At 41.6% G+C, this 15,227-nt stretch overlaps 1 protein-coding gene across 2 annotated transcripts in view; it reads right to left on the reverse strand.

The window, feature by feature from the left end:
* Positions 1-4,088: 4,088 nt before the first annotated feature.
* arhgef10la (Rho guanine nucleotide exchange factor (GEF) 10-like a) overlaps positions 4,089-15,227 on the reverse strand; it is a 108,442-nt gene continuing 97,303 nt past the window's right edge. The window contains exons 24-26 of one of the 2 annotated variants that reach the window (XM_054617082.1): positions 11,623-11,794; positions 6,421-6,543; positions 4,089-5,303 (exon numbers count right to left, since the gene is read on the reverse strand). In XM_054617082.1, coding sequence (XP_054473057.1) covers positions 4,759-5,303; positions 6,421-6,543; positions 11,623-11,794 — 840 coding nt within the window. In that variant the 3' untranslated portion in view covers positions 4,089-4,758. The remainder of the gene's footprint in view (positions 5,304-6,420; positions 6,544-11,622; positions 11,795-15,227) is intronic. The other variant, XM_054617083.1, reaches the window with a different exon arrangement.

Below are 15,227 nucleotides of genomic sequence, written 5' to 3' on the forward strand. Positions count from 1 at the left end.
GGGGGGGGGGGCTTTATGTGGCCTGACTGCCCCATGTGGAGTTGGTAGGAGGGGGGAGGCTATTAATGTAACTTTCAGGTCAAAGGGCAACAGAACACATTGACCTTATGATTGGTCGTGAGGAAATAGCTTCACCGCTTCATTTCCTACGATGATGGAAAGCGGATTTATATTCCGTGCTGACTCCTTCGACGCGTGTTGGAAGAGAGGGGGATAAAGAAACACAGCGGGGGGGGGAGAGAGAGAGATAGATAAAGACAAGCGGAGAGAGCGAGGGGAGGAGGGGGATGGCAGGGTTTCCCCTGAGCGTTTTCAACCTGCCGTTTGAGCTCCGCTCGTAACAATCCCCTGAAGTGTAGTGTGCCAGCAACGACTTAAGGATGGATACCTAGGATGAGGGTGAAGAGGCATAAAGAATGAAACACCAGGTCTCAATGGTGATCATTTAAAGGCCCAACTCGAGAAAGCTTAATACACAAACCAGTGTGTGACGTCATGGTGACTACGTCCACTACATGCAGTCGATGTGGGGACCAGCAACTCCTGTGTCCTGACAAGTACATGACATTACAGTCATTTAGCAGACGCTTTTATCCAACGCGACTTACAATCAGTAGTATATTACATATCATTCACCCATTCACACACTGATGACAGGCTACCATGCAAGGTGCCACCATCAGACTCTAACTAACATTCATACACATCCAGTCCACACCGATGGCAAGCCTTCGGGAGCAACTTGGGGTTAAGTGTCTTGCCCAAGGACACATCGACTGCCGAAGCCGGGTATCGAACCACCGACCCTCTGATTGGAGAACTACCTTGCTCTCCACTACGCCACAGCCTGACAAGTACAATCGCTGTTTTGTTGTCAATGGAGTTTTTGTGGCTTTTAGGAGAGCGACATATTTAGCTCCCCGTCAGAAAAAACCTTTTTTACTTTGGTTCATTTTTTAGGTGTCCAGAAAAATGTTCTGCTGCTCTCGTCCACAGCCACATTACCTTGCCATCAGACCACTCGTACCGACAGGGCACTGAAGCTGTTACATGGTTCTCTTCAAAGCTACAAGACTCAAGGAAGTGTGAAACAACCCCACTTCAAACAGTCCAAAGCAACACTTTCAGTCATTTCCAAATTCAGCACAGCTCCCACTGTCTCAGCTAGTGCTAGCCTTGACATCTTTCATAACTTTATTGATAAACTTACTAAGGTAACCTAGGTTACTGCTCTTTATCAATGTCTGAGTGGGCGTTTCCATTTGAAAAACTCCACCGCAGATGGAGTTGACCTTAAACTTAAACTGAAATACTGCACTTTGCCTATTTGTGACGTGAAATGTAAATTTAAGCTATTCTTTTTCTCCATTCTGCTGTTGCTTTTTTTCTCAGCTTATTAAATTGATGTTCTTTGAGAAAGCAACAAGAAACAAATAAACTGAACTACGTGACCTATAATAGGATGTCCAGAGAGAAGAAGAATTGGAGATAGAATACAGTACCACATAAACATAATAAAAATATGCAGTGTATGCATTCTTACTTTTACTCATCAAAAAGATTGGTCTTGTTTTTTAAGCCCTGGCTTCCTGCAGTTGTAGAGCTAAGCTTATTGTAATTTGAATAACCAAACACCAAAAAATTTAGAAGATAATCCAAATGATACTTCAAAGACTGGATTATCTGTTGCTGAGTCAAAGAGAAGTTGCTGAAGTGTCACATCATTAGCATAACGACGCTGCATATGAACTACAGCAACATCAATCATTCTAAATCAGTAAATCAGTCATATAAATAAGATCAAACTCAAGTTTAAACATGTTTTTAATTCAGCATAAGCTTGTTAGACAATGTTTAGACATGTAAATTCATTTCACAAGTATTGTACCAAATGGAAATAAGCACTGTGTTTCCACATGCATGAGAGTGTAATACTTAAATTCCGGTTAATGACTTGTCTTTTATAACCGTACTTTTGTAGGTTTGGCCATCATTTCAATCAGTGATCTGTCAGATTTCTCTACAACAAACGGTCGAGAAACAAGCAGTCAGATGATCACACAAGTCGGTCTGTAAACTGTGACAGATGTCTACAACAGACAGTTTAGGTATAAGATATAATGCTTGACTGTTTTTTTCTTCGAAATATGTCTGGATATCCAAGGTTTTTGCTAAAAAGCTGTATCATCATGTGACTGTTTGCTTTTCTAGTCTCGCCAGACTTCATCTTAGTGATCATGCGTTCCCAGATCTCAACTTTTTATAACTGATGGCCAAATCTAAAAAAAAAAAGATCAACTAATAAACAGGATTCTTCCTGAAATTGCATAAACGGTATCTTATACAGTCTCATCCCAAACATCAACAATGTTACAGAGTCCTCTTTACAAAAGAAAATGCTGATTTTTATTAGTACAGTAGCAGTTTTAGTTAGTAGTACAGTACGTTCATTCATAAGTATTCATATTCAGTGCATGGATAATACCTGTACATATGGAAATGTATGAATCAATGTCAATCAAATGTATACTGTACTTTTGAGATTAAATCTGTTGTTCTCAGATAAGCTTTTACAGGAAAAACATACTTATCTTCCAGTTGAGGTTGAACAAACAACATCCATGGTGACCATAAGGGCGTTGTGGCTCCAGCAGCATTGAAAGAGTATACATTTCTGCCGTGACATTGAGATTTACATTTAGATGACAGCATACAAGGACAGTTTACATCATTTTTTTGTATTTTTTTATAATGAATCTGGCTGATATGATGTTTAAATGCTCCTTTTGTGAGGAGAAGAAAAGGGAAAATAAACCTCGATGTGCCTCAGGGACAAAAAAAACATGAACTTTCACGCTTCATCCATGTGGAAGGATAAGATGAGATTCCAAGTGGGGTGGAAGGGCTAAGTTAAGATAGAGGTGGAGAAAAATTACATACCATAACCTTCGCCATCACTGTTTATTGAAAATACACAAAGATCTTCTTACTTGGCTTCTAGCATGGCTTCCGCCTACGTACTCAACACAATGTGAAATATATGCACTGTGAAGTACATATTTCTTGTGTTTAACTTCAAGACGCATGCCAATGTCAATAGTCCTGCCAATGCTACCATCAATTTAAATTAGGAAGTTAACACTTCACAATATTCCACACAGTGCCACTGAGTGCTTCTCATACCAGCTCCAATTCAACATACTCCTGTTGTTGTATTTCCAAAATGTCATAATTGTATCAGTAGAAAAAAAAAAAGAACTTGTAAAGAGCCTAATGGCAATGCATTGTTATGTAACAAAAAGTGGTTAAAACGGTCTATCAGGTTAAAGTCAGACGTCCAATCTTCCAAAAATGGAGATACGAGGTCTCCACCAAACAGGCATGATAAGATATTTACGTGCATCCTCATATTTTGATCATAAAACATTAATATTTGCATTAAACACCAAATATTTACCACATATCACCATGAAAACAAGTGCTGATGGGATACGGTTAACATGGCTAATATCAGAGATCAATCACATCACGGTGTGTTTATTGTAATACAGACGTATGCTATGTTATGTAAAACCCCCTCTTTAATCAGAATCATGTTGAATATTATTCAAAATGAATGTGCATGTTCATTGGTTCCCTCTGTTGATACATAGCTGATAGCAGTTGGACGGGGGCAGACTTTTTAATTCATCATGCGATTGTAGAGTTTTGCTTTTGATGTCTAACAGCTAATGCGTGCTGTGTAACAACCCTGTGCACACATTTGTTTCATCTAGCTGATGGGTGACAGTGAATAATGAAACATATCGGGCATTTACAGTACTTGGGGAAGATAATACTCTAACATTTGGCACCAAGAAGTGTCTTTTTTCTCAAATGAATCTGTGCAAATATAGATTTTTTTTGTAGTTTACATCTTTGACTTTTGTAACTTTTTTCAAATAATTTGTTTTTAAAACAGTTGTGCAGCCAGACTACCATGACCCTGCTCAATAACGTGTTAAGCTCTTGGAAGCAACTCATATTCTGTAACCAAAAATCATTTCTGCAACAGCTGCAACAAGACAGGAAAAATACTTTTCCTTTTTTTTTTTTTTTTTTTAAAGAGAGCACAGATTCAATTTTGAGACACAATAGAAGGTATCTTACATTCACATTGTATGGGATGAGAGACAGGCTGGCAAAGCTAATAAAGTGATGCTCATGTGCTTTGTGATGCGGTGGAAGTCCCCAGCTTCCAGCTCTAAACAGATGGGATCTCTCCCACAGGATCAGATAAAAGATGTCCATCTCTAACTCTGCGGAGCATGGCAGAGTCAACAAAGGCAGGCCCCTCCAAAAGCGAGCTGTCCATGGTTGCTCACGCAGAAGTCCTTCGCATAAAATAAATGTGGCGGAGCTCACGCCGCATTGATGAGGTTAAATTGAGGCATATCCATCTTAACGAAGGCAGGAGAGGGGAAGCAGATCAAAACGATCACAAGGAACTAATCCGTGGTCGGCCCCTGCCACTGCTGGGGAGATGGTGACGCACATTCAAAGCGTCCTATTGGCTGACGGTACCTCTGGTAAACAGCACGTCTTAGCTTCCTCATTCCACGAGCTAAATCGTAGCATGTCAAGCTGCGTATCAGTGGCAACGCCTTCACATCATACATGTTTATTCAAATCCTTTGAGTTTATGGAACGGATGATTCAAAGCTAAGCTGGGTAGACCGTATCTATAAATACCCATCACCTTGCCGTATATTTTCCATATCACACTGTCAGTGGGAGCTGCCATACCATAAGAATATTCTCTAAACCCTCCCCACTTGTCCTAGCGGCTGCTGCTGCTCCTTCCTTTAGTCTGCGGAAGCCCTTGCCTCCAGAGATGACCGCTGCAGAGATCACCCTGTCCCTACGTCCCCCATCCCTCTCACAAGGACGTCCCCGGACCCACATTTCTGGGTCATCGCTGAGCTCGTAGATAGATCCATCTTCCACGCTGTGCTCCAATGACTCCAGGGAGGAGTCCGAGGCCTCGTCGCCCAGCGCGGTTAGCGGCCGCCCGGGTAGCCCCGATGTGGAGCGCAGCTTGTACTGCAGCAGAACGCTGCGTCCTTTGCCCCGCCCCTCTCCCTGGTAGGACTGTTGGAGGGATTCCTGAGAGGAGGTGTCGCTGCGGTCCTCGCCCCCGAAGGCCGAGTCCGGGCCGTCCACGACAGAATCCCTCTTCAGCAGCTGGGGAGACAGAGTGCTGGTGGTGGCGACCAGGAAGTCCACAGGCCCACAGTGGGCGTTTAGAGAGACCATTCCCTTTCCTGTAGGACGCAGGGAGAAATTATAATATTACATGTATTAAACATAAATTAAAGCGGTCTTAATATGCTTTTCCACCTTTTCCCTCTTCTTTAGTGTGTTATATTCTTTTTGTACATGTAAAAGGTCCGTAGAGTGTAAAACCTGAAGTCCACGCCTAAAAGGAGTTACCCTCCCCTCAGAAGCTCCTGAGCTGACTGAAACGGCTCGATTGAATTCTCTCCTTCACTTCCGTAACTTTATGAGGTCATAATGTAACTTTATGAGGTCATAACGTTACGTATCTGACGTAAAACTCCTTCCAGCTAGTTTATCCCGCCCTCAAACAACAAAAGAGAGAGACGGAGCTGAAGCTCCAGAGGAAGAGTTTTTTTAAATGTGAAACATTGACCAATCACAACAGAGCGGGCTAGATGACCAATCAGGGCAGACTTTGCTTTCTGGAGGGAGGAGCAAGCGCTACAACGGAGCATTTCAGAGATAGGGTGAGAAGAGGTGCTGCAGAACAGCCAGGATGAGGAAAACAAGGCGGATTATGAGCATTAACGCATGTAAACATGTTGTAACTGTAACTTGAGATAAAAATATGCACCCGGAAAATAGCATAATAGGGCCTGTTTAAATGTCATCCAGAGAGGCTTTACATTCTGCTCTTAGACGTTGAGGTCATGTCATTGTCAGTCATACTTAAAAGAGATTATTATCACTTGAACCCTGGATCAAACTCTGTGTCAGGTAATTGTATTCATTCATTATTATTCTGCTGCTGTAACAGTAACACTGGAAGCTAAAGTTTGTATTGTGTTTACATAGTATTCAATGAACTAGCTCGGAATAAGGGGGTCATATGGAAGTATTTGTACAAGTAGGAAACTAATGACCTCATTCACTTGGCATAATGAACAAAATGCTGGCAGGCAGTTTTCTTAAATTACCCTGCAACTATATATATATATATACACACCATGATTTGTGTGCTGCCTGCCTGCTATTATTTGCACTGATTCCCAGAGCCAAAAGAAAAATGTGAAGTGCGACCTCAATAATGTGCAGTGCAGAGTCATTTTCTATCATGAAAAAAATAAAAAAAACACTCAAGAGGCTGTTCAGTCACAGTACCTGTTATTTTGGGGATGCCCTCCAGTTTGGGAACTGGAAGAGTGATAATTAAGCCTTGGGCAGTGCCCACCCACAACAGCCCCTGGCAAATTAGCAGACTCGTGACTCGCATGCTTTTTTGACCTGCAACACAGAAAACATTGACAGAAAATGTATTTAGAATTCTTCACACCTGCTGTTAAACAATGACAGATAGCATGTAACTACAACAGATCATAGGATCCTTTGAAATAATTATAGATGTTGACTAGATGATTGGATGGTCTATCATTTAGATAGCGAATTATGCACTCCCATTGATTTTATTCTTACCAGAAGTTCTTCCAAAACACTGTATTTTGGAAGCTGTACATGGAAAAAGTAAACATTCTTTGATTATTGGTTATCAGTGTTAGCTTTGGGGTGACGTTTAAGCTCTGTGATCAATCTGTATTTGACAAGCTTAACACATGCACAGCACAGCCACCCAGGGCTCTGGGTTACGTAAGATTATGAAAAATTGGATTTGTCTACTTGCTACTGACCCAGTTGAAAGAAAACCTCTGAAAGAAGCCCAAAGTAACAGGGAACAAGACCCTGTGAAGTTGCTGTTGTATTTTCTCTGCTTGAGATCGAAGTGGTTTTGAAATATTGAGCTTTCAAGGTTTTCGTCTCCTACTGTAATAGCAAAACTGATACGCAGGGAGGTTTTCTTTTATTGGTAAAAGACAGACATCCTGAAGGTCCAGAGACTTCAGACATCATAATCCCTCTAAATAAGTAAGGCCCTATGTGCCCATGGTGCACGCACACACAGTTGTTTTCAATCATTTTGATCAGCCCTCTCCTGTGACCTGTGTGGGCATGTTCAGTCAGTGCATGTCTGGAAGCTTCCTAACCATTTTGTTTTTTAGTTGTTTTGCTTGGTGTTTCAACTGCTATGGCAGAGAAATGCACAATTTCATGATTTTTACAAATTTGAAGTTAAGTTTGCTAAGAAAACACTAACACTTGGCCTACTTTGACCTGAAAACAGAACAATTGATAACCGTTGAGGGTGTATACAACCTCACTGGGTCCGAAACGACGCGCCTGTTATTTAAAAAAATGACCAGAGCCTTAATCAGGTTGGGTTCACACCAATTTCTGGAAATGTTATACAATCTCTATTTTAGGGCTGTACCATGTAATTTGAAGCTTCATTCATAACGTTGTCATTCAGACCTTAATCAACAGTTAAATTCACGATTGAAGATAAAGTGCAGGCTACACTGATGTTATTAGTATCATACTATTTTTAGAATCAGTTTTAGGATTGTTTCCGACTTCTGGGATCAGAACATTTCCAAAACTCCAGAGAGTTGTTAAGCCCAAAAGTCTAAATGTATTAGAATCACACCATGTTTTTATCTAACCAAAATATGCTGATTCAATTCATATTTGTTGGCGTTTAGCCTTTCCAAACGAATTTATTCTGCGGTCAAAAAACTAGCTGCCCTGCTTGCAGCAGCACACACAAAGGGAGGCACGCATCTAACGTGGGCGGTCAAGGATAAGGGGGATATATATATGCAGGTTCATTCTGGGTCAGGACTGATTTTGGGGTCTGATCATAGTGACAAATGAATTCATTCTGGGTGATTTTCTTCTCCCCCTTACAATGTGTGTTGATAGTTCTTGGGGTAAACTTTGGTGGTAATATTCTGGGGATTCAGGTACATTTTTTCATCCTGTGGTAGAGCATGATGCAAGCTCTGTGTTTTGTGTTGGGAAGCGTTCCACTGCAGATCTGTTTTTGTGGCGCTGCATTAGCGGCGGGGAAAGGATAAAAAACGCGCTCTTATTGTACATGCACATCCTTTGTTTCCACTTAACAAAGGAGTGAAAAACATTGTTTGGTATGGATTTATTTTTGCATTCCTTCTGTGGTCCCTCAGCTTTTGGCTCCCATTGTGGCCTAGTTATCTATAGAACCATTCACCATAATATCCACGGCAACCATAATTGAATTACACCAGCACTCCTGTGATCGTTACTACGAGAATGCTCATTTACATGGGTAGCTGTATTTACATGTTTGTTCTGCGTCACGCTCAGATTAGGATGATTTGCACAAGTGGCTCAACGGTGTCATTAATTAATTCCTTTCACAGTGCAGAGATGAATCATCAAAAGTTGGAAAGCTGATGCTGTGCGTAGAAGAGGAAAAGTGGAAACAGAGCAGTGGAGCAAATGCAGCAAACAGAGAGCAGGCGCCTTTAGGTGGAGACCTTGGAGGGTCACAGCAGTGGGTGAGGCATCGAGAAAAAAAAAAACGCCTTTATCTGGAAACTGTCTGCCACCTGCTTGCATCGCCGCAGAGTCTATTTGTACTGTGGTAAGAAGGTTTAAACAGGAGAGTGATGCTCAGGAGCACCCGCTCTCGGTTACCAAGAAGTTAAATCGGAAGATGTGGGCGCCAGGCATTGTCTCTAAAAACAGTGATAAAGAGGGATAATGACAAAGGCACTTGAGATTTAAGGAGGTATAGTTTAACCTCGAGCAATCTTGCACCTCCATTTCCTGCAGTAACGCACACACGCTCTTCAGTGTGCTATCATGGAAGCCGGCTTTTGCCTTAAAAAAGAAGATGTCTTCAAAGATAATGTTTCCCTATGATATGTCACTGAGGACTTTATTTTGGAGTATTATTTTTTCACCCTAAGGATAGAACTATTAAAGGCATTAGTAGAGAAGAGATCAGCAGTTTCCTCTGCCTCAGAAACTTCTCTGTTGTTTACTGCAACTGGGATTCCCTGTTGAGTATAAATCACATTAAGGGGAAAGGATTAGGGGGTATATCATTACTGCGTGTCCTAGCATAAGTCAAGGAGAAACCTACGGGAGCAGAGGATCATTGATAGAGTGAAACTATCAGTATTTCATGTGCAGTAGCTGTAGTTGTCGAGTGTCGAGGGATCCTCTTTTCTCTTGTGAGCTCAACAAATCACAACTTAAGTCAAAGATCCTCTTCCTTTTGTGGACCCTGAAGACATGAGCCGAGCAACTCTTTTTCTTTTCACCCTGTAACTTCCCCCTGGGCCAAGCCTCGAGGCTGCCACCCTCTCTCAAATCTGCTGCATATTTCAAGGGGAAGCGCTGGTGCTGGGTGGAAATGACCTCTGGGTCACGGCTTTCCTCCAGATACCACGCCCATATGAGTCTGCTCTCCTTTAAGTCTCCTCTTGAAGAGAAAAAAAGAGAACTTTGATGTAAAAGAAGAAAGTTTTGTGTATGGAACACAATCCTGTTTTTTTTTTATTCTCTGTTTTTTGCTCAACTCACAAGAGAAAACCTATATTTTGGTTGTTGTTTTTTCTGATGAGATAAAGTGGTACCACAGCTTTGAGTATTGCTCTGAATACATCAAACACAGTCTGGTTTGACTAAAAGAAAGGGACACAATGGTCTGAATCCAGATGCATCTGTACAGCAAACATAGCAATTTTCTTGGCCGATACCCATTCCTACTATCTAAAAGTCTAACCTACTGATTCTGATTTTAGCCAATTAAGATTTTCTTGCTTAGAACCATAATTGACAGCAAGGCTTCAGAATAACCAAAAAAATATTTCAACCATCCCCAAGTAAATGCAAACTGCCAAAAATTGTAAATGTTATCCATTTACTATATTGTCATCTTTAGTGGTTAGTTGCATGAAAAACACAATTAAAAAATATAGGAAATAAATGATTGTATTTCTATTTAAATACTTTTTTAAAAATAGTTTTAATTAGAATCTGTTTAGAGCTAGTGTTGGTGATTTAAACATATCACAAATCCCTCTCCTATTCCTATTCTATATTGATGTGAAAACATCTCCTTCAAACAATTGTATTTATTCAAGTTTCTCGCCCTTATCATGATGGTGTTATAATTGACATTTTTCAGCGACTCCGTTTTACAGAGTAAGGCTTGAATGCACCATTATGAAATAGTCAATGTAGCCTCCTTTAACCTTAGCGGCAACTCTGTGCCGAAAGCAGACAATCCAGTCACTGCCATTCCACTGAACACAGTATAATACGTTTCTGATTGAGTTCGTTGTTGTTTTTGATCCTCCACGGTTATTTTGGACTCGCTGTTGTTGACAAATTGTGGGCTTTTTTCCCATCTTCACTCACAGAAACATTGTGTGTGTTTGGTTGTGAGGTTATTGTCTGTGCCGCTGTGTGCAGACATAAAAATATAATGCAGTGGCAGCACACTGGTGTCAATGTGACCTGCAAAAAAACATGGCAATACGACACTGATCGGTCCTAACCGGTCATGGCTGATCAGCTGAAAACCGGCCCTGTTCGATCCATCGGTGCATCTCTAATTCATACCACTCCCTGAAGCTCAAAATGAACTTCACATGTACTGAATGAGGCAAACTGTAGTTATCGCCATAAGACAGTGTTATGTATGCTTCATTGCTTTCTAATTTGTTTACCATAGTTCTTTCCTACCAACACTGGCTGATAAATATTTCATCCATCATGAAGGAAGCCACACAGGAAGTAATGGGCTATCACTAGAATCCTAAACGGACTGCGGAGAGAAGTGAAACAGGGGGTGAGAGGATTTTAAAGCAGAGCGGATGAGATGAAACGGGAAAGGAGAGGGAGAAAAAAAGTGAAGTAAAAGAGGTAAATAGAGTGGGGAGTTACATGCAGAGAAAAGTGGTAAGATGGGCTGGAAGCATGGACGTTTAAAGAAAGACAAGAGCGTTTCCATGGGAACCCTTAGTATGAAAATCTTTAAGGCTGCCATTTTACCGCTCCTAAATGACTTTAGTTCTTTTTTTATTAATCCCTATCTCTCACCCCGTGGCTCTATTACGGCTTTGTGAAGGCCTGAGATGGATATTTATTCAGGTCAGTCCCCAGAGTGCAAAGGCCCGAGGAGCCACTTGCACAAGACAAGAATACCATTCTGGGGAGGAAAGCATTATCAGTGTTTAATTTGAGCCTTCTGATTGCTCTAATATAACAAAGACAAAAACATGAAACCAAATGAAATCCTGTTGTAGTGCAATGTTGAAATAATAAAGTGTCACAATTGTAGGTTGTTGTTCTTACACAAAAAGGGATTTAGCTGCTCTGCAGGATAAAGAGCTGACCTCTATTTATGGAGGTCAAGAACAAGTGTGTGTGTGTGTGTGTGTGTGTGTGTGTGTGTGTGTGTGTGTGTGTGTGTACCAGTGTTCAGCAGCGTTGAGCGTGTTGAGATGTTGATTTCCTGCAGAAGCTCCAGTGTTTCCGTATGAAAGAGACGAATGGAGGAACCCTCGGAGAACGCCATCCACACCCCTCCCCCGGCACACGCCATGTGTGCGACACTGATCATTGGGTCCGGGTGGACCTCAAACGTCTGTAATGGAAACAATAAAAGAGTTTCTTTATCATTTCTACGTCATGCTAAACATCTAGCAACATCCACCATGGGATTACAGGACAACATACATTTTATTCTATTTTTACTTTCAGTGATTTTTTTATTGTCCTTGGAAATCTGTACAGAGCCTCACATAAATACATGGAAGACATCAGATACTTCCACATTTCTACACACCTATATAAATGTTGGGTCTGAAGGCTAACTAGAAAAACTGCCCTGTGGTTGTATCCTTCTGCCAACCATTCAAATTGCAAGTGTCATCCACATCTGTGAAATATGTCATCACTTCAAAATTGATGTTTCTCGAGGTCACAGTGACCTTGACTTTGACCATAAAAAGGTGGATGTTTTGAGGAAATTCCCTTATGGCGTTCCTGAGATATCGTATTTTTGTGAGGATGGGTTTGGATGGACAGACGGACAACACGGAAACACAAATGCGTCCGGTCATGGCGAACGCTGGCGCCGAACTCATGTTCTATCAAACAAACAGCACATGGAACAAATCTGCCTTTCCTCTCTCGGAGTGGAATACCGTCCACTTTAAACAGTGATTGGTAAAATATCGGATCTCAGCTGCGCACATAGGGATCTTTGCTCTTTAGATACATTAAATACAATATCATTCTCAGGATCATATTTGCTTTTCATCATTTGGAACCTATGATAACATCAGTTCATCTCTGTTTATACTGGCCCACTAGGAGACTAAAGAGCTGCTAACCGCTCTCCTCTCTGTGAACTAGTCTCCTAGGGGGGGGGGGGGGGTGATGCAGCTAGCTAATTATTGTCTCATTTGTGGTCTGATTAATAGTAAATTCATCAAATCCAGTGGTAGAAAACATGCAAATAGGCTATTAGTTCACCAGTAACCAAAACAGGGAAAGCAAAGAAATGACACCTAAACGGAACCCCTGATTGGTTTGAATGGTGTTAACTTGACAGTGGTCTTAATCCAAATCTTCGAGGAGCAACCAACCAAAAAAAAACTGCACTAAATGGGTAAACACTCCAGGGCTTTCAGTGCAACAGGACTAAACAGGACTGAGCGTGCTCTACACTCTACTCTTCTGTAAATAAAGTCTAAACTGTGCCTCCTAATTTTTGTAATTTACCGAGTCCCTGACACACGGGGCATATTTTTGCACCGTTCCCCTGGCTTTTTATCTTTTTAAGAGCACAATGGAAAAAAGAGAGTTTCAGGCACACAGTCTTAATGAGTAGCTTGAAATAAAACGCAATGAGCCTTATCATGGCAACACATGCACCCCCCGCGGTCCGAGGCGTGACAAGGGCTGGTTTCGGGCATCGTCTTGGAACTCATATCACTGTCAGTGCATGAGTTTCACGTGGCTGGGCAATTAGTCAGTGAGAGTGAGTCGAGTGAAGATGAGAATGCACCACACACACACACACACACACACACACACACACACACACACACACACACAAACTCAAGTGCACTAGCGGACAGGGATTACCACCTGTTTGTGTGCCCTTGCCAGTGGGTCCTCCTTTGTTTGAAATTAGGGGAAAAGGAGGGAAGCCTTTGATGTGTTTTCTCTTTTAATTGACTCCTCAGCAGTGGATGCCTGCTCCGCCTGGGAAAGGATATGCAATGCATCTCTTCGTGTGTGTTTTTTTTTTTTTTTCAAGTGCAGCCATCAAAAAAATTCAATATCCATAATAAAAAGGCACATTTCTCCTGCAATAACCCATTGCAATTTCAAATACGTTGACAAGTTTGTAAAGAAAAACACACAGTCACCGTGTGCTGTAAATGCTGCGTGATTATCACATTAATCATTACAAGACATGGTGGCTCTAAAAGACACTTCCAGCTAATCAATGGCTGCTATGCTGCAATTGGTAGATGCCATCTTGCTAACCATATGTTTGAAACCACCTGGAAGGCACTCTGGGAAGCCAAATGTATATATAGTTTCTGTGACTGGAATACACAGACGTCTAAAAAAAACCTTGATTTACATTTGCAAGAAAGCTTTTTTACATTAATAGAAATTCACATTTAGGCCAATGTTGCAAAATATAATTCTCCAGATATTTTTACGCGGATTTAGACCAAACTAAATTGAAAAACGCTCGTCGCTCCGTCTCAAATGCGGAAAAAGTACAAGCCACAACTGTTGCGCCCAACCAACAACCTGGTATTAGTCTGCTGAATCCAGCGCTGCTTGTAGAGATGAGGTGGTCAGTGAAGCTTGACAGTAGTAATGTGCCCTTTACACTCAACTCGGCAGTGTCACACTAACAGCAGCATCCCTCCACACGCAGCGGGGAAATATCAGCCGAGCTAAAGCCGCAACCACTACAGCTGGTCTGAACAGCTCATTAGTCCTTACATTATACCAGGTGACAAGGTGTCTTTGTCCTTTCCTGAGCCCTACGTCCACATCTCCTCCGTGGGCGATGGCGAGGGAGTCGAGTGGACATGTGAGTGATAGTAGAGAGCAGGTAGAAAAAGAAATAGTAATGGGAAGAGGAAGGAACAAGGCCTGCCAGTCAGTATTGATCAAAGCCAGTATGTCCATGCATGTCCTACTTTGTTAAGGTTTGGTTAAGAGCCAGACTTCCACAGAGTGTTCACAGTTTGGGAAAGGATATTGGCTATTTCAAACTCACAAACAAAGCTCAGATGTGCAGGAAAACAGGACGAAATGATGGCAGTTTTTTAACAAAATGAGGTGTATAAGTATGTAAAAATCATCCGGACAATGCACTGCATTATCGTCAGATTCAAATCAGACCCTGCTGTGTGAAATAAAGAATATTTGATTGTTTGAGGTTTTCCTCATTATCCCCCCAATTAAGTTGTTTCAAATTTCCATTGTGTGCTGTGACTCCTGCTGCTACAAAAGCTCCTTTAGTTGGCCTGATGGGTAAATTAGGTTTGTCATTTAAGAATTTTACTGATTTTTTTTTTGGTAGGCGGGAATCAGTTTAAATTGATTTTCACGTTAAAAAAAGTGGTGTCCTCTTGCATGAGGGCACAGGTGGCCACAGTGTACTGCTAACAGGGTCCTCTGATGGTGAGGTGAGCTCAGAACATGCATTTAGTAATTGCATTTGGGATTTACGGGGGGTGTTTTTTGTTGCAGTACTTTTGATTGTCCAGCGGCGGACTGACGGAGGAGCTGCACCATATTCAGCTCTCTTAACACACCAGAGGGCCAACTTAGAGCTACCAATAGCAGGAGTGTAGTCTAGTCTCAACAGTGACAGGACCCCCTGAATTACTTTTTTTTAGCTAAACAAGAAGTGGGCTGTAGGGATGACAATGCCAGTCCACCACTTTGGGTTAAATATTTCGAAAAATAATAACTGGATTGCCATAAAAGATAGGACAGACATCGATGGTCTCACAGATGATAAAACCTGATGACTA

Source organism: Anoplopoma fimbria, chromosome 17 (genome assembly GCF_027596085.1).
Source record: "Anoplopoma fimbria isolate UVic2021 breed Golden Eagle Sablefish chromosome 17, Afim_UVic_2022, whole genome shotgun sequence".
NCBI classification, from domain to species: domain Eukaryota; kingdom Metazoa; phylum Chordata; class Actinopteri; order Perciformes; family Anoplopomatidae; genus Anoplopoma; species Anoplopoma fimbria.